This window comes from Macrobrachium rosenbergii, chromosome 8 (assembly GCF_040412425.1).
Source record: "Macrobrachium rosenbergii isolate ZJJX-2024 chromosome 8, ASM4041242v1, whole genome shotgun sequence".
NCBI classification, from domain to species: domain Eukaryota; kingdom Metazoa; phylum Arthropoda; class Malacostraca; order Decapoda; family Palaemonidae; genus Macrobrachium; species Macrobrachium rosenbergii.
This window is the reverse complement of record NC_089748.1, coordinates 52,026,759-52,046,391: the sequence shown is the minus strand read 5'-3', so window position 1 is coordinate 52,046,391 and position 19,633 is coordinate 52,026,759. Positions and strand designations below refer to the sequence as shown.

Sequence of the window (19,633 nt, the reverse complement as noted above, 5' to 3'; positions counted from 1 at the left end):
ATTTCGAAATCACATTGATATATTCTGATTCACATTTCGTAATCACATAGATATGTTGGAAATCACATTGATATATTCGGAATCACATTTCGAAATCAAACTGATATATTCGAAATCACATTGATATAATTTGATTCATGTTTCGAAGTCACACAGATATTCTGAATCACATTTCGATATCAAACTGATATATTCGAAATCACATTGATATAATTTGATTCATGTTTCGAAGTCACATAGATATATTCGAAATCACATTTCGAAATCAAACTGAAATATTCGGAATCACATTTCGAAATCAAACTGAAATATTGGGAATCACATTTCGAAGTCACATTGATATATTTTGACTCACATTTCGAAATCACATAGATATATTCGAAATCACATTGATATATTCGGAATCACATTTCGAAATCAAACTGATATACTCGAAATCACATTGATATAATTTAATTCATGTTTCGAAATCACATTGATATATTCGGAATCACATTTCGAAATCAAACTGATATATTCGGAATCACATTTCGAAATCAAACTGAAATATTCGGAATCACATTTCGAAATCAAACTGAAATATTCGGAATCACATTTCGAAATCAAACTGAAATATTCGGAATCACATTTCGAAATCACATTGATATATTTTGATTTACATTTCGAAATCACATAGATATATTCGAAATCACATCGATATATTCAGAATCACATTTCGAAATCAAACTGATATATTCGGAATCACATGTCGAAATTGCATTGATATATTTTTAATCACATTTCGAAACCTCAATGATAAATTCGGTGTGGCGATTAACAGAAAAATCGGATTGAATTTTTTACTAGAATTCAGACGCTCGATGGAAAACGGAGTATTATCGTAACAGAACGGAAATGTCGACTGACTTATAATCTGGATGTTCAGGTGTAATGTCAACCATATGACTCTATCCAGTGAATTGCAGAGATTATTTTTCCGTAGTTGCAGTTTCTTATTAGCCTTTGATTTTCATTTCACAGAGGTGGACAACTGTATATGGCACGTGAGTGAACTTTGATTTTTTACTCTCTCTCTCTCTCTCTCTCTCTCTCTCTCTCTCTCTCTCTCTCTCTCTCTCTCTCTCTCTCTCTCTCTCTCTCTCTTCTCTAGGGTACAAAGTAAAGGACACATTTCAGAAGTCAGGTGGTAAGGCCAGTTCAAATCATTTGATAATGAATGATAATCTCATTTTTCAAATTTGTATATAATGATAAAGACGGAACGTAGCTCGTATACGACACTAAATGGAAAATAAAATGACAGGGTCCTTTTCCCAGTCATGAAATATTTAACGTCTCATAAGTATTGAAAAAAGTTGCAAAGTGGGCATAGCAGGACACTTTTGCAACAAAAAAATTTAGTCTTATCATCTCTCTCTCTCTCTCTCTCTCTCTCTCTCTCTCTCTCTCTCTCTCTCTCTCTCTCTCTCTCTCTCTCTCTCTGTCATTTTCCAAACCATATTCACATGGAATAATTACACATGAATGAAAACAATATTCCTACACCTATATTTAGGCCTTTTGAGATATGAAGACAGAAATATAAGGACAGTCCATTGAGATGTAGAGTAATAACTGAAGGAGATCGAGTCATTATCTCTTGATTCATCAATTTACGTGAATATTTCATGTTAGCAGTCTTGCTGTTTAGACTTGATGTAGAAAAACTAAAAGTGAATGTCACGCATGTATGGTCAGTGTGTGTGAGAGAAGTCAAAGAGTAATCATGCTGATGATATCAGACCGAACTTTGGTAAGACCGGAGGCTAACTGTCACTCTTTGTAGCTGGAGGAGTCGAGGCTTGAGATCCAGAAGAGAGACCAGGAGATCCTGGCCCTGTCGGCCAAGATGAAAACCCTGGAGGAACAACACAGCGACTACCAGCGACACATCATGGTGCTGAAGGAATCCCTCTGCGCCAAGGAGGAGCACTACAATATGCTTCAGACCGATGTAAGTATTTACAGGGCGCGTTCTCTACCAACAACAAAAATTCTAAAAACATTACACTCCTTCCAACCACATCTACTCCACATCAACTTCTTCTCGACGTGAGTACATCGCAACACAGCCAATTCGGAACATTTTTCAGTCTTGTATTTGATGAAGGCCTGGTTTTTAAATCGTACTTGAGGCATGTGGCAGTGGTGTTCTTTTATTGGTTTATTTATTTTCTTTCTTTATATATTTAAGGTTTAGTCATGTAAGAGACGGTCAGGTATCAGGATTCAAAGCATATTTACGGGGACTTGGATTAATTGATGATAATGTCATTAATATATTTATATATATATATATAGAATTAAAGGCTATGAATTTAGTATCAGCGTCCTCCTGAGACCAACTCAAGTGATTTCTTTGATTCAAGTAAAACTTGCCTCAGTTCACGGGAATCACCTTCAGGATTTGAAATTAGCTTTGAGAGATGTTTATTTTATAGTTAAATGAGAAAGGTATATAATTGGCAGGGCAGAATTTACAGATAAGAGAAATCTAATTGTAAATAAAGAGAAATTGCAGGAGTAGGGTAAAAAATGTGAAGAGGTAATAAAAAAATTAGTTTATGTATTATTTTAATTTCATATCTAGTCCCTAATACTGTAGTTTTCTTTTTTCATTGCTACATGCCTATAAGGGATTTTGAGCAAGAAAATGCTCGGTTTATCCAAAGTGATATAGAGCTAATTATATACTAAGTTTGTAATTTAAGGCCGACCCCACTTAGGTAAAATCCAAATTGCTTTTGACCCGAGACACACATGAACGTTTTACATTCCCCCAAGTAATCATTCTTCTCGTCGAATGTTTGAGCATAATTATAAAGCTAGTTATTACTATTCTAATAATAGCTATGTTAACATGACCTTAGGTAGCACATTAATCTAGGTAAATTAAGTCGACAGTCGTTTTACCTTATTAGATTGACATAACCCAGACCTTTGTATTTTAGTTCTTCATGTATGCACAATTTGGTGCTTTTACATACACGCGCTCATACGCACACGTACATACATGTGTATTTATACTGTATATATATATATATATATATATGTAATATATATAATTATATATATATATATATATATATATATATATAATATAATATATATATATATATATATATATATATATATATATATATATATATATATATATAAATATATATATATATAAAGTGTTCATCATTGGTCGTAGGCTGTCATGACGTAATTTCTCATGCTTCTCATGCTTTGAAAACTCTTTATCATCGCACAGTATTTATGTATGTTCTACAGACAGCTCTCAAAAACTCATGTTCACATTTATTTTTGTGTTTTCATATACGGTCACGTGAATATTTGCCGTTTCATTTATAGAGGGTGGTTCTAGCATGTGTTAGTGTTTCAAGCTTTTCTACAAGAATTTTGTTTAAACTTGTTAGATATTTATAATATATACTTATATATATATATATATAATATATATATATATATATATATATAATATATATATATGTATATACATATATATAAATATATGTATATATATATATATATATATATATATATATATATATATATATATATACTGTATAAAGAATTATGAATAAAGAATTATGAATGCGATTTGCTGACTCATAACTAGGAAATAAAGCCTTTAAGGAAAAATAAAAATAGATGTAGTCGCTATTTATAGGGAAGGGAAGTCAAGGAGTCATAAAGGTTGGATATCAAACGAAAGACGAAAGGAAAGAAGGACCGACTTCTTTGATTTTAAGTGAAGGGCGGAGATAGGAATTAATAAGAAAAACAAGATGGAGAAGGGTGGGCTTAGTCCCAGAAAATGCGGCAGACCTGCCTCTTGAGAAAGGGAAGGTCATGAGAAGCAGGAGGAAAATAAACAGTGGAAAATAGACGTAAAGGGTGATTTCTAGACTTTGAAAAAAAAAGGGAAGGAATCAGTTATAAATCTGCTTAATCTTATAATGAAATATTTCCACGGGATGAATTTAGGAAGATTAGCTCAGATGCTGTAACAATGCTGCATGAGAAGGGGCTGCCGTTCTCTTCTATAGCGCAACGGAATTGATTAATTTTTTTTTTTTGGCGTCACAACTACGAAGGTCACTTGCGCCAGCGCAGTGGAACAGTGACATGAACATTACTTATTGAAAAGAGACAGAGACGATACTCTGCAAGAGGAGAGAGAGAGAGAGAGAGAGAGAGAGAAGGATAAAAGGAAGGATGAAATGGCAGGGTCATCTGTCAGACGAATTGCATTTCATTCAGTCCTATCAGGGTGGAAGGCAAAGCATTAAACATCCGAAATTTAAGAGTAATATGAGGAACATGGACGAATGACGCCATTATAGACCTTTCATAAAGAGGCGAAAGGAAAAAACATTCAACTCTTTAATAATGGATCTATTTCATCTCTTTTTTTTAGAAGCAAGTAAAGCTTATGTAAATGAGAGATCCCTCCAAGACAAGTTTGCAGAGTGACCCGAGTACCCACAATGTTGATAACTGTTTAGTTCATTAAATAAATAAGATGTTCCTTAATCGAGGGACTGTATGGGAGACTAGGAAGAGGAATGGGTGGAAACTATTTTTCAGGCGGCTAAAGTTCAAAGTTACTGAATCCCCATTAAGATATTTTCAAAATTGTGAAAGTGGGTCGATGGGCGGCGAGCAATTCGAGATTGAGTTTGAACAGCAAACATTAAGAAGGACAGAAGCCAATAACAGTGGAAAAAAAAGTTAAGTATACAGTTTTACCAGACCACTGAGCTGATTAACAGCTCTCCTAGGGCTGGCCCGAAGGATTAGACTCATTTTACGTGGCTAAGAACCAATTGGTTACTTAGCAACGGGACCTACAGCTTATTGTGGAATCCGAAATGAATTTCTACCACCAGAAATAAATTCCTCTAATTCTTCATTAGCCGACCGGAGACTCGAACTCGGGCCTAGCGATTGCTAGCCCACAACTCTACCGACTCTCCCAACGAGGAACTTATAATAGTGAGTTTGGTTGGTTTAAAATAAGGTGGTTTATGCCACTTCAGGCCATTGCCCTAAAGTAAAGTATTGTAAGGTGGTAAAGTGATTGACGTGGATCTCCGGACTCTTTGCAACCAACAGAGATCTGAAACATACATGTTGTTTAGCTCTGCCGAGGAAATGGGAAGTAGACGTTGAGAAGAAGTATTATCTGTACAGTACATGTATCTTTTGGCAAAGTGTTTCATGAAGAATATTTCTGAGAAAGTACTGCAAATGAACTACGTGTTTCAGTGACAATGTAGAAACTGCGGTTTCGTGATTTTCTTTCATAGGTAGGTGAGAGGCGATGTGAGGATAAAAAAAACATTCCGTAAGAGTTAGCTAACGAAATATACATACTGTACGAGGTAGTTTAAATGTGCCTACTACTATTACAGAATGGCTCTGTTACATTTTTATGAGAAAAGTTAGATGCGGTAATTAAGAGCAAGCGCAGTTCGGACTGCTGAATGCAGCTTTGTACAGTGTGCTTTTATTTATAATTATGGGGGATGCTGAAGTAATTAAGAAATTTTGTTTCCGGGCAAATATTTAAACATGTAAAGAAGAGAATTTTTCGTTAAATTACATCTTATATGTGAATATACACAGCTGAAAACCACTGGTTTTTTCAAAGGTTCTGACAGAAAGTTATTAAAAATTAAGTAAAACTCAAACAGTGCACATATGATGATTTTGATGGTATTTACTACTATGTTTTCAGTTATATTCAAACGTACAATAATAGCGATATTGAAGGGGATCAGTCTGATTTCATCTGTAGTCCATGTCAGTAAATGAATCGGTAATGTTGCAATGTCTTTGTAATTAAAAATATTTAGTTTCGAAAACATATTTAATTACGTCTTACGTAATTAAAAAAATACTTAGTTTCGAAAACATATTTATGTGGTGGTGATGAAAACCCTTATTTTTATCTCATGAGTTTTTGTCAATAAGTTCTACATTCAATGCGGAAGTTCGATGAGCGCGGAATCGTTTGATTACTATATACTGTACACATTTTCTCGTATTTTTGTAAAATATCGTACTTCCAGCCGAAGTGATTGGTAAATAAAGATTATCGAAAGTGAATGACGGTGTTGAAAATGAACTAAGATTAACATATGGAAGAGATTTTGGCGTTTGCAACGGCTTCCTTCAAAATCACAGTCACGTATCCGCTGAGAGAAGCAGTGTTAATAAAACAATTATGCAAATCATCAATTTGAGGATATAACTAAAATTTTCGATCTTCAGGCGAAATATGTCTTGTTATTTTCTTCAGAAAGAAACTAACGGAAGAATGATGAGGAGCGCGATTTTTTTTTTTTTTTCAATAGTCCGAGGAAGGCTGAAAGGCAGGGAAAAAAAAAAAGATCTCGGAGGCTTTAAGAGGCCAGATTTCAAAGAGGGAAAATCTTTTGATTATAAAAAGTAAACGCGTGGGAAGTAAAGTCATTTAATTACTTAGAGGTAACTGACAGAATAATCTGAGGTTCAACTTAGGGAGATGAGGGGAAATTAATCACTGTTTATTATTGGGACTACAGAATAACAGTGTGTTGTAGAAGCTGAAAGAAATTCAATAATAAGTTGTAAAATTGTGTTAAAGCATTGTAAACATGGGATTATTCATCAAAATATATAATATTTTATTTTTATGTAATACCTGATTAACTTTTTAGTTTTCTGTAGAAGAAAACTATTGTGCTGGCTTTGTCTGTCCGTCCGCACTTTTTTTCTCCCCACCCTCAAATTTTAAAAACCACTGAGGCTGCAAATTGGTATGTTGATCATCCACCCTCCAGTCATCAAACATACCAAATTGCAGCCATTTAGCCTCAGTAGTTTTGATTTTATTTAAGGTTAAAGCTAGCCAAAATCGTGCTTCTGGCAACGATACAGGGTAGGCCACCACCGGACCGTGGTTAAAGTTTCATGGGCCGCGGCTCATACAGTATTATACCGAGACCACTGAAAGATAGATCTGTTTTCGGTGGCCTTCATTATACGCTATAGCGGCTGTACAGAAAACTCGATTGCGGTGAAGAAACTTCGGCGCATTTTTTACTTGTTAGTTATGGTGACCGTTTTACCACGAATTAGTTATAATAGAAAATTCGGATTACAAACCCTGTTGATTGTGCAAGTAGTGATGTTGCTCATTAATATTGCTGAACTTAATCTACTAAATACTGTGTAGCATGACGACGGCACATTAAACATGCAACGATATCAGATCATTGAATGGTTTGCTTAAGAGAAATATGATTGCTGTACATGACAAATTTCCACATAGTTGCTGGTTTCTTGAGTATGATGCAAGCTACGCAGTCTGTCGAAAATCAAGGAGTACTGTAGAAGGCTGAAGGGTTACCTCAGCAACACTCGTGATGCAAACTAACAAAAGGCATCTCTATTGCGAAGGCTGGAAGGTATACTAGCCAGAACTAAATTTGGTCGAAATCTTAAAATGCATAAGTTACAAAGAAAAGTTGATTTCTTACAACTTATCGTCCCAGGTAGGACTGAAACGAAATCCTGAAGGACAGTTTGTAAATACCTTCTTGGGCGCAAACAAATGTTGTATCAGGTCACTGGGGGGAGGCCACACAGTAAACTTTAAGTAAAATGTCAGAGATCCATAGACTTACCAAGTCAGTTGTATTTTATTGCGTATGTGTTGACTTATGGCGCAATTTCTTATTGGTAATGGTATATACTCTTTACGGGAAATAAACGGATTACATGTGATTGCCATACACAAAGATATACAAAATCTGAAATCTAAAATAAGGATGATACAATACCATATGATACATGCAAACATTCATGATACTAGGAAAGGATAGATGATAGATATGTATTTGGAAAAATGGTATTACCTAAGGTAAATGACCGAAGCGGTAGAAATTTAACAGTTAGCCAGATACGTTTTCCATCTGCAGTTATGGCTAATTTTCTGAATAATTGCTTTAGAAATTCTGTTTAAATAAATAAAATATTTCTAGTTTTAGGGTAATATTGAAGGTAGTGTTTTGAAAAGTGCAATTGCTTTTTATTTTGTAGACTGGTAAAGACACTTAGGAATTAATGTTTTGAAGTGTAAAGAGCCAGAATCAATTTGGAAGAGTGCCTTTATATATCATATTAATCGGAGCACGGAGAAATCACGCGAAACGAAGAATAATATTAGAATGAGAGAAAGATATTCGATGATATATTTTATCAACCATTTGTTTGCTTGACGAAAAGATGAGCTACGTAAGAAATAATCCCTGAAAAAGTTAAGCTTAGGTAGACTTGATTACGGATATATTTCGCCAGCGACCTGGGCCCAGTGACAGATTCAGTTAACCAGTGATCTCAGTGCAATGTAGAGTTCTAGAAGAGTGGCTAAAGAAATTATAATATTCCAGAAGAAATTATAATTACCGAGAACACAAAGTCATTGTATGTAGCATAGAGAGTAGGTCAATCAAATTCTGATCCTTGTTATTTTTTGCCTTTTGGAATATTTATCACTACTTTTCTTCTTATTCTTTCATCCGTTAGTAGAATCGTATTTATTTAGACGGATCACATGAATTACTAGTGCAATATAGCTTTAATGGCGCCCAGTGAGAGACTCTTCAAGATTTAACACTTTTTTTTATGCGTCTCTAAATTTATGTTTTAGCTTATTCAGTGATATCAAACTTTTCTTTTTTTTTTTTTCAGTTCCATTTTGAGGATGGGCTTAGATTATTATATTTCTTTTTATTATCCTTTACTCTTGCTCTGTACCGAGAAACTCATTCTTTTCAAGAATTCCCTTGTCATTCCTTGCTAATTACATGATTATCCTTGCTGCTGCATTTCAAGCTTGATCCGCAAGCGAAAAATCGTAGGTGTGAACAAAACTAAGTAAATAAAATGGCTGTTTTTCGTGAATCATCGAATTAATACAAGTTACTGACTTATTTGCCCCGCTTAATACCGCGGTTCCTCTCATAGCCCAGTGCTCGATTGGACTCCATGTTGTCACAGGGGAAAAGTCATTGCCTTGTAAGTCAACAGACCCTCCGTGTTTATTACCCCCGACAAGGACGCTGCGGTATCGACCCGGTTTGTTTCTGTTTGTTTATCTGTCTCGGTTTGATAGCAGGACTGTACTAAAAGTTTTGTGTGTGTGTGGGTTTTTGCGAGATATTGATGAAAGCTTGGCCTCTTGATTGGCTACGGTTGATTAGATTTGGCTGCACTATGTCCATGTCGGTCAGTCTTTGTTGCTATTGTGGGAATTCGTGAGGAAAATCAGTATTTCGTTAAGAGCAATCTAATGATGAGTCATGTATACAGAGAATAGTTGTACGATAATACATCTTGATCAGCTACATGAGAGTATTCTTCCTAGGGTCCAAACTGAATTAGGTGTTTTAATTTTCCATTTTCCCATTGCTGATTCTCGTACATTTGCAGAAAAAAATTACTATTTTGTGCTTGTGTGTGTGCGTGTGTGTCTTCGACATCTGACATTAGTGTTATGAGGAAATTGATGCTCATTCACTAAATGTTCTGGTTTTCCAGAAAAAGAAACCCGACCAAGGAGGCATTATGCCTATTTCTTGTTTCCTCAAGTCATATGTAGCAGTATTTCAATAGTCATTCCTTTGGGTATAGCGTTTTGGGACTCAAAGAGAAGGTTTTTAAGGAAAGTGTTAAGATTCTCGTGGAAAGTCTGTGATTCCAGTGTTATGAACATGCGTGCATTATTAAAAAAAAGTTAATAAGTTCGAAAAATCGAGAAATTGCAGGTTTTAGTGATTTGCAAAGGTTTCAGGTAGAGAGGGTCTTACACGCGAGAAGTAAACGTCTTTTTCATAGAGTTGTGTATATTCTTAAAATTAGTAATAGGAGTGAATATACAAATTATTTTAAGTCCTCAGACTGAAAATATGTGAGTGCAGAGATTAATTTTAGGCTCATTTCATAGTAAACAAAACCGGAAAAATATTAAGGTTTCTTGGAAGGAGAAGTTATTTGATTATAATGTGAAAAAGATATGCCAAGTTTATTAAACTGTAACAGGACATTTTTAATATAGAGGAAAAAAATTATCATCTCAGAAAATTCTTGATAGAGAGGGAATAGGCCATAATAGGATGGTTCAAAATCCAGAAGCTTATTAGTGAACCGCTAAGCTGTATACCTAAGGAAGTATGGAAGTAGTACTTTATTCATGGTGTGAATTACAACTAACTGGATAAGTACAAATGAGATACTTTACAATATGAGAACCAAATTTACCGATGTTTGTAAATGATGCCGAACATTGGGAGGGAAAAGGTGCTTTGGTTGTTAACCAGATCAGTAGGACTGCCACTGGAAGAATAGTCTCTGTATGTAATATTTCTCTTGCTAGGTTTTATCTATGTATTGTTTAGAAGTACATTCTGATGGCCATCTTTTGAGTATTAAGCATGCTGCGTAATTCGATTTCTGCCGTAGTTTGGGAAACATTGACTTTAAATGACTTAGCCTGAACAGCTTTTAGGGGCCATGGTTGGGAGTCTGGTAAACTCACATGATACAATAGCTATGTGACCCCAGTTGCACCAACATGTTGTCTTTTGAAATGTTATTTACTTTATTTTTATTATTTACTTTATTTTTAAGGCAAATATTTGATCCTTAGTTAACTGCTAGAAACTAATCTTTCTTTCTTCCATTAAAAGGGAAGATTTTTTTTTCAAGCAAAAGCTTGTCCTAGATTATGCAGAAAGGATTATGACTGGTTTGATATGAAAAAGGGGTCAAAGACAGTGGTGTGTTGTTTTATGCCCAAAGCTGTTCTAGATTTGCATGGATAGAGTGATAAGATAAGCCATGGAGAGGACAAGAGATTTAGATGCAGATTTGTGGAATAAGGAATGGGGTCGTGAATCAAGTGATGCATAATTGATGTCCGTAGGTGGTAGTGCTGTCCGGTCACAGTGAAGAGAAGCTGCAGAGCCTGATTAGAGAGTTGAAAGTTTTTGTAAGTAGGGAAAGATGAAAGTGTTGTTAGCAAGATGAAGATTATGGGAGTAAAGGGGAGCCAGGAAGATTAAACAATGAGCGTTAGTGTGGATGGTGAGATTTTGGAGGTAGTTAACATGTTCAGGTATTTGGGAGTGCATGGTGCTGAATCACAGAAAGAACAGCATCAGAATTCCTGCGAAAGGTGTTGGAAAAGAAGTGTGTTAACAGAGCAAAGACTGAGGCGTATGTAGTAATTCTGAGTCCATTACTGTTGTAAGTGAAGTGTGGTTGTTAACTGCACACGAATGGAACATGATGGATAGCTGAGTCATTTGAATATTAAATGGGGGGTTAAGAGGGGTTGTAAAGCAAATTAATACACATACAACAAAAGAAGCCATTCAGAGCTTAGCCCAGATGGCAAAATGAATTATCACATCGTTTTGAGGTATTTTGGCAACCAACAGAGAACGGTAGGTTAAAGAAAATGTGTATAATTGTGTTGTAACTGAAGACCCTTGATTATCCAGGACACTTGAGAGTGCGTGCAAAGTACATGCGAATTGTTCTGTGTATGTAAGGAAGGTCGACACGATGCAAATGAGCCCTCCACGTAAGCATATACAGAGGGTTATGATATGTAGGTTTTCAGCACAGGGTGTCCATTCATTCTTGAATTAGCGGATCGGCGGTTGTATGACATAGGTGTCAATGACTTGTTTAGATATTTCGATGAAGCCACCCCCTATGAAAGGAAACGGTATATATATATTATATATATAAACATCCATTATCACTGTCTTTATCAGTATTACTCACCTTTCCATCATAATGGCCTTTCTTTAATTTGCCATTTATTTTAGTTGTTCGCAATCCTAGTTTTCCTGCGTCACTTCGAGGAAAAATTTGCTTCCGTAAACAGACGGCCAATCCATTTTCCTCTCTTCTCTGCTTCTCTATCAGCTGTTTCCTGTTCCCAAGTACAGCCACACTTATAAATTCAAGTGATCTATTTAAATTTGCGAACTCACATATTTGTTTATTTACTCTTAAGTTGCTTCCTGTTTTGAAAGTCTACTGTAAGTCTTATTCATAAAGATAACATTTCAGAAAAGAGCCTGGACAAAAATTTTCTTAAAATGTCTTCGTAAAGTCTATACTGATAGCTCGTCACTCTCACTGAAAATAATTATACCCGAGAAATTCAGTTATAATTTGCTCTAACTTAAAGAGAATCAAGTTCTCTTATCTGCTCTGCAATTTTCAGTTGCCCCATACTTTCATAACTTCGGTTTTTCTTATTAAGACTTTCACATGACTTACCCTTTACTGTCTCCTTTGAAATTTAACCACTTCGACTTCTGTAACATCTGTCGCGATTCTTCCAGAATGCTGGAACACCGGAAATACTGAAGTTTAATATAATTGTTTCATTCCTTTTGAAATCTCACATACTTCTCCTTTTCCTTGTTTTGAAGCCTTGACAAAGTGCTTCCTTGTTCTATTTTTTTAGCTATTTTTTTAATTATCCCAAATATTTGAAGAACACTTGAACTTTCTCATTCTTCACATCTCAGCAAGCTTCATCCTTTTAAATATCCCATTATCATTAACCCCTTATTTTCTCGTTGGATTGTGTGTCTCACATTACGTTCCATGCACTTGCGCCGAATATCATTAACAACTCATTTTCTCGTTATATTATGTTCCTCACATTGCTCTCCATACACTTGCGCCGAATATCATTAATCACTTATTTTCTCGTTAGATTATATTCTTCCTCACATACTTTCCATACACTTGCGCGAATATCATTAACCACTCATTTTCTCATTGTATTATGTTCCTCACATTGCTCTCCATACACTTGCGCCGAATATCATTAACCACTCATTTTCTCATTATATTATGTTCCTCACAAATATCATGTTCCTCACATACACTTTCGAAGGAATCTAAACACAGTTTATTCTTCGTATATATCGTTTACCTTTGATGGTATGTCGCCAGCTCAGGATAGAAACACATTGTGCACCTTGCTAATTAACTATAGATTTTTCTCTCTTGTTAATTATTGCTCATGATTTCTTTACCCCGTGTATTTTTCTCCTATTTCCATTCCCCTGCCCTGTCTAGCTCTCCCAGTCTATTGGTAACCAAGTTCCACTTTGCATCTGTTTCCCTTTTATTGTCTTCTAAGGTTATTAGAACATTTACATATCTCTCTGTTATGCAAACCATTGCCAAGTCTCATTATCGTATGGTAATGCACTTTATTTCTGTTCCATATAATTACATTATATATATACATACTTATAAACTATATACTGTACATAAGCACACGTATATTCAACTGTTGTACATATGCATACATGTACATATTATTTGTTCACTGATTGTGTTCATGGATGTATTTTCTAAGTAAGGTTAGCATTTTTACAACTGCTTATGATGCTTATTAAGAAATTGTGCTTGAATTGTTTGATTAACAAGTGTCTAATCTATTTCAATGAAGTTTGCAATCATTTGCAACTTGTGCACTAATATTGAGAATGTTATCAAATGTATTAAGCAACTGACCATAGCATGGAGATATTGGTACTGGTGTACAGTGATAGATATATTAACTTGGTTTGCCTTTTCATTAACAGCACTTGCTTTGTTGATTATAGACAAGTCTGTGCACTTTTATTTTTCATGGTCTGAATTCATATCAGAAATGTCAGTGAGTGGCTTCTCTCCTCTTACAAATGTCAAATGTACTCACAACTGCACAGCTTCTATTTTAGTGTGCTGGTGTATTCAGTCAAGTCCGCCTTATTTTTGAGTACTGAACACAAGTAGAACTGTACATGGCTGCATCACCCTTAGTCCTTCGAAGTATTTTGAGTAGGAATCCATTTTGCACAGCCGTCCACCCTCCAAGCATGAGTCACAGAGAAGCTCTTAGGAGTGGTGCTAGATCAGTTAGAGTTCTGTTCTCAAGTCCTTTCATGCCTTATAGCCCTCCTCAAGAGCCCTGATGCTTTAGTTGAGCAAACCCGCAGCATTTGAGCAGTGTTCTATAAGCGGGAGACTCTGTGGCTGCATAGGTCCTCCTCTGGAGTTGCTGAGGTGTTGGTCCCCATCCCGCCTTGGAAGAAAATGACCAGTGACAAGTGAGACCATGCAGAGCCTTTGATGGAGGTGAGCGATGGGGTAACGCAGCGTAATGCTGAGTCTGAAGGCAAGGTTGAAGGCTCCCTTGCCTCAGATAAAACAGCGTGGAAAAAAGAAAATCAACACTTCTGCTACTTCAGACAGTTGGCCTTCGTTCCAGCCGCTTTGTCTCGTTATACAACACTGTATAAATGCTGTGCCATTTAACGTAATGTGCTGTCAGCAATGGTTAGGGAACATATATCCCACACAAGACGCCGGATATATGGGAGGCCGTATGCTTTTGGTTTACAGCATTCCCCCGGTCTTCCTCGCCAGGTGGAGGAGTTGAGGCAGCGCCTCGAGGAGAAGAACAAGACCATAGAGAAGAAGACCCACCAGGCGCTACAGACCACACAGGAGAGAAACCGACTGACCTCAGAGCTCACCGAACTCAGAGACCACATGGACATTAAAGACAGGAAAATCAATGTCCTGCAAAGAAAGGTATGGCTCTCTCTGCCGTTAGTTGCCATCACATTTCATATAGCCATGGTTTCTATATTAGGCTGTATACCCATTTGTCGTATAATGGATTCATATCTGTCCCTTAATTTTCAGAGAACTTAGAAGGCATTTAATCTGAAAAAAATTACCATAATTTTTCAGTGATTCTTAGTTGTTTATACTGATGATTAAAGTGTATCATATCAGGAATTTTGATAAGAGAGAGGATTGATGTGTATATTTTCCTAATAGTAAGCACAACTGAAAATATATTTATTTAGATTTATATAAAACATTGCCAACGAAGTTCAGAGTAAGATTCACGGTGTTAGGGGTACCCAGCACCTCTCCAAATTAGGCTTTGATGTTCAGTGTACCTTTGCTAAAGTCTGTGTATCTTTCTGAAAGTCTATTTGCCATCTGTTCATTTATTTATCTCTCTGTTTATGTATACGTAAATAACTTTTCATAGGCATAGAAGATGTTTTAGGTAATTAAGTGTATAAAGAATGAGATAATGTCCCTTATATCTTGGGTATGAAAATGAGGTAAAAGGAGTATAAAAAAAAAGTAGGTTATAAAGTAGAAAGAGGAAGCAAGAACTCGGCCATTAAAGGGTTATGAAGAGGCCGGAGAGGAAAGCAATAAATTGGAATTAGAGCATAAAAGAGAACGGCCGAGATCCACTTGCTCTTTTTTTCTTTCCTTTTTATTTTTCTCGCCATTTCAAGCCCTTGCTTCTTCACTGTCGAGTTGAGAGTTTGCAGGAAGGAAACTACTGGAATGCTTCGTATTCAGTAAGATGAAGATTAATTGTAATGACTCGAACTTTTTTCTTTCGAATTACCTTAGGCATCATCACTTTGTTGAAAAGTTGCACATACTTAAGAGTAAGTTCAATTGGAGAATATTTATCAGCCGGACTTCATTTGCAATTTAACGACGATATGGAGAGCCAGACAGTCCGCCCAAAACCCGGTTCGACGCAACAATAAATACTTGAATACCTCATCCGGTTAGGCCTAAGCGCCCCTGGTGCGAAATAAAATGAGTGTGGGGGTCTGTGGGGCAGATGATGTAATGGGCTTTATGCAGATATTTGTGGAACTTCTCCAATATCGCTCCATGCAAGAATAACTTCTGAATTAACTACGTCGCTTTATGAGGCGGAGTGACGCGATGCAAGAAATAGTTTCGTGCTTTTAAGCCTAAAAATCGTGGGATGGAGTGGAGAAAGGCTTTTCCTTTTCATTTTTTTTCCTCTCCTTTATTTTTATAAATTAATGTTAATGCTGGATCTTGAGAGCATTTGGGGCGTTGCCAGGAAAGGAACAGCAGAAATATACAAAACCGGAAATGGAATACGGAATGGAAATGGAATGGAGTTTGTTTGATTTGTTCCTCTTTTGCATCTCATTCTGGGAAATCTATATTACTAAAGACAAAAGCAGCGTCTTGACGTATTTACTCTAATATTTAATTTTTCTAGTTTGATTGTTGTTCACTGATCGTATGTGTTTAGAGGAAATAATAATTTTAAGATGTTGATCAACCACCTTCTTTTACAACTGCAGTTTACTCCTCAGTCATTCAGATAGATGGATAAACGGATGGATGGATTGACAGACTTGACGGAATGATAGACAGGCAAATGAGCAAGCATACAATTCACTTAGTTTAATTTAATTTAATATATCTGTTTAATTCATTCATTGTGGATCAATTATTAAAAATATCAATACATTGGAATTCATATATCATATCTTTATGAATTAGGTATAACTTTTTCTGTATTGAAATGAACTTTTGATATCATATTTATATTAAGTGGAAATTGCATTTTGAATGCATTTGAATACCAGCATAACCTAATAAGTATTAACAGTACTAATGAAAACTAACTTACTAACCAAACTACAAAGTTGCATAGCTTAGATATATATATAATCAATGCTTGTACATTGCATCCCAAGCAGTAATTGAGGTTGTGGTTTGTTAGTGTGTGAGTTATTGGAGAAGGTTCTTCTTCCCTTCTCTCTTTGCTATTCTGTTATTGATAAAGTTGATCTTGTTACGTTGGTTTTCTGTCCTTCCTGAGTTTTTTTTTTTTCTCCTTCCTCATCCGCATGAGGTTTCTGTTGTGCTTGCCCTGCCCACTATTGTTTACTTTTCCTCGTTGTTCTTGTTTCTTTTTTTTGTTATGTTGCATCCGTCCTAACCACGGTCACTTCTTATTTGGCAAATCCAGCTATTTTTAATCTGATTTATGTATGTTTTATTATTTACAGTTTTGTCTTCCCCCTTTGCCTCAGTAGGAAGATGGTGATTGTAATTTCTCCATCCTCATTGGAAGTAGGTGACAGAGACCTTTCAACAATAGCTACAACAGGTATTGTATTGCTACGCTCCCCCGTTGGACAGCCTGGAGTATTGTACTGTTGATGCTTAAACCCTGTATAGGGGGCAATTTCGTATATATGGGCAATTTCCCTTTTATTTCGAAGGATTGTGACTTGTGTAATTCTTTAGGTGACAGGAATTTTTCTCCGAAGGTTAATGGCATTTTCAAGGTCACTTACATAGTATTAAATATTTGTATATATATATATAATAATAAATCACTTAACGTACAAACGCAAGCTAGCTTAGCCTATTAACGCTTCTATAGCTAAGGGATTTACCGTTAGGATCATCAAAAAAAACAACGTTCTTTCTCTCATTATCAGTGAGTCAGATTCGAAGGCTCTTTATTGCTATATAGTTCAGAAGAAGGGAACTGTCGACTTCATCGCTAGAAATTCCACTAACGCTTATGTCACTATAATTCCTCTACTGCCGCCGCCAGGCTTTGTAATTTACTGCCCGACGAGATTTACAAACGCCTTCCTTCGACTTTTTCAAATAGTTTTGGTGTACATAGAATCTGAAGGTTGTGAAGAATTTCTTTAACCCACGTTTGATGTTGACAGGCACCGTTCTCTATCGGAAGTGTTGAGGTGTCAGCTGAAGTCCGTTGCGATAGAAACATATTTGATGACGATACGACATTTTAGAATTTATGCAAGAGATACGTGGTTAAGAACCATAGGTATTGTAATAGTTTACTGATAGAATTATAAGATCTAATTTGTATATTTTAGAAACGGCCATTCTTACCGATACAGAATGATAGATTTTAAGCTACTATTTTGTTGATAAATACTGTATAAAACCCATAAGGCATTTGTATAATTAGATTCGAATTTTATGGATAAATTTCATGTAGTTGAGGAACCTTTCATGAATTTTTCATAGAAAAACCCGCCTTAAAAAACTGCAGTAGCTTATGTATCCAGTGCGACAGTGACAGAATTCATCTTTAGGTCTTACAAACCGAGAAAGGATTTCTCACTTATTGAATACATATCCTAATTCATAATGAAGGGATTCCCGTTTTTATTACATTCTCAATTTTCCTTTTTTATTTTTTTTCTGCACTATACTCCTATGTTTAATTTGTCACTATATCCTCCCAACGTATGTAGACAAGTATAAGGTGATACTTTCAGTGACATCATTCTCATTGACAAGTCAGTCAGCGAACACTTCTAGTTTTTTAATTAATTACCAATTTTTGGAGTGTTGCTCTGTCGCCTGCAGATCGAGAACCTGGAGGAGTTACTCCGGGAGAAGGACAACCAGGTAGACATGGCAAGGGCAAGGTTAACGGCGGTCCAGGCCCACCACTCCTCTTCCGAAGGTGCTCTTACGTCCTTGGAGGAAGCCATAGGGGACAAGGATAAACAAATCGCACAACTAAGGGAGCAGAGAGACAGAGCAGAGCAGGAGAGGAACCAAGAGCAGAGTCTCCACGAGAGGGACATTGCAGAGTACAAAATGAAACAGCACGCTCTGGAAGGCGAAGTCGAGAAACTGCAGGTCCGCCTCGAGAGGTGGTTGGCCGAGAAGGATAAGCTGGAAGCGAAACTCGAGGCCAGCCAGTCAGAACTAGGCAAGGCAAAGGCCGAGCTGGAAAAGATGCACGGAGAGGTAGGCAAGAGCACAAGCGACTACGAGTCTTATCGCCACCGGCTGACGAAGATCGAAATGGAAAATGACCGACTGAGAACCGAGAACGAAAGACTACACCATGACCTAGAACGCTCCCAGTCATCCTACGGCCGGCCGTCTGTCCCAAGTTCCTCTGGAGAACAGGAGAGATTGCAGGAGAAGCTAGACAAATGCCAAGCAGACCTACGCCGTGCCCAGGCTGAGCTGAGAATGAACCAGACTGATTATGAGAGATCACACGTTGAGGTACAGTTCACCAGAGAGTTGATTGTTCTGTAAAAAAACTACTTTATATAAAGGATATGTGTTGTATACTCTCCTTCTTGAAAATATCTCAATAGACCACAGCAGACTGCACTTGGTGCTAGAAATAAGCGAAGAAACTAAACGTCTGGACCTTATTTAATTAGGTTGTAAACCTTCAGGTGGAGCAGTTGCAGGAGAAGGTGGAAAAAGCTCACGGTGAAATCTACAGATTGAAAGCCCGACTGGAAAACGCCCAGAGCGAAAAAGACAGCGTCCAGGAAGAGCTCGAGAGGGCCCAAGGCACCATAGCCAGACAGCACAGTGAACGAGAGAGATGGGTCAATGAGGTATCTACGGCACTAATGAAGATTAAAGAATGCTTATCCAAAATTCTGTTTTTTTTTTTTTTTTTTTAGACAGATGAGATGTCATGGAATTGATAGTTCTAGTGCTGATTAACTTGCATTTTGTTAAAAAAAAATTTTGAAAGCTTAATCTTCTTAGTGTAGCTGCTTCGATTGATACATGCTTTAGGAATAGCTTTGTAAAACAGTGATCTTTTGATCTTTTGAATTCTCTGCTGCTGCAACTTTAAATATTCTTTTTATCAAATTTATATCCT

The 19,633-nt window shown here is 36.4% G+C and overlaps 1 protein-coding gene across 1 annotated transcript in view; it reads left to right on the top strand.

Annotated features, from left to right (window-relative positions):
* LOC136840854 (trichohyalin-like) overlaps window positions 1–19,633 on the top strand; it is a 505,698-nt gene that overhangs the window by 445,721 nt on the left and 40,344 nt on the right. Inside the window, 4 exon segments of the mRNA XM_067107799.1 lie at window positions 1,826–1,993; window positions 14,548–14,715; window positions 18,355–19,011; window positions 19,176–19,358. Of these exon segments, the coding sequence (XP_066963900.1) occupies window positions 1,826–1,993; window positions 14,548–14,715; window positions 18,355–19,011; window positions 19,176–19,358 (1,176 nt within the window).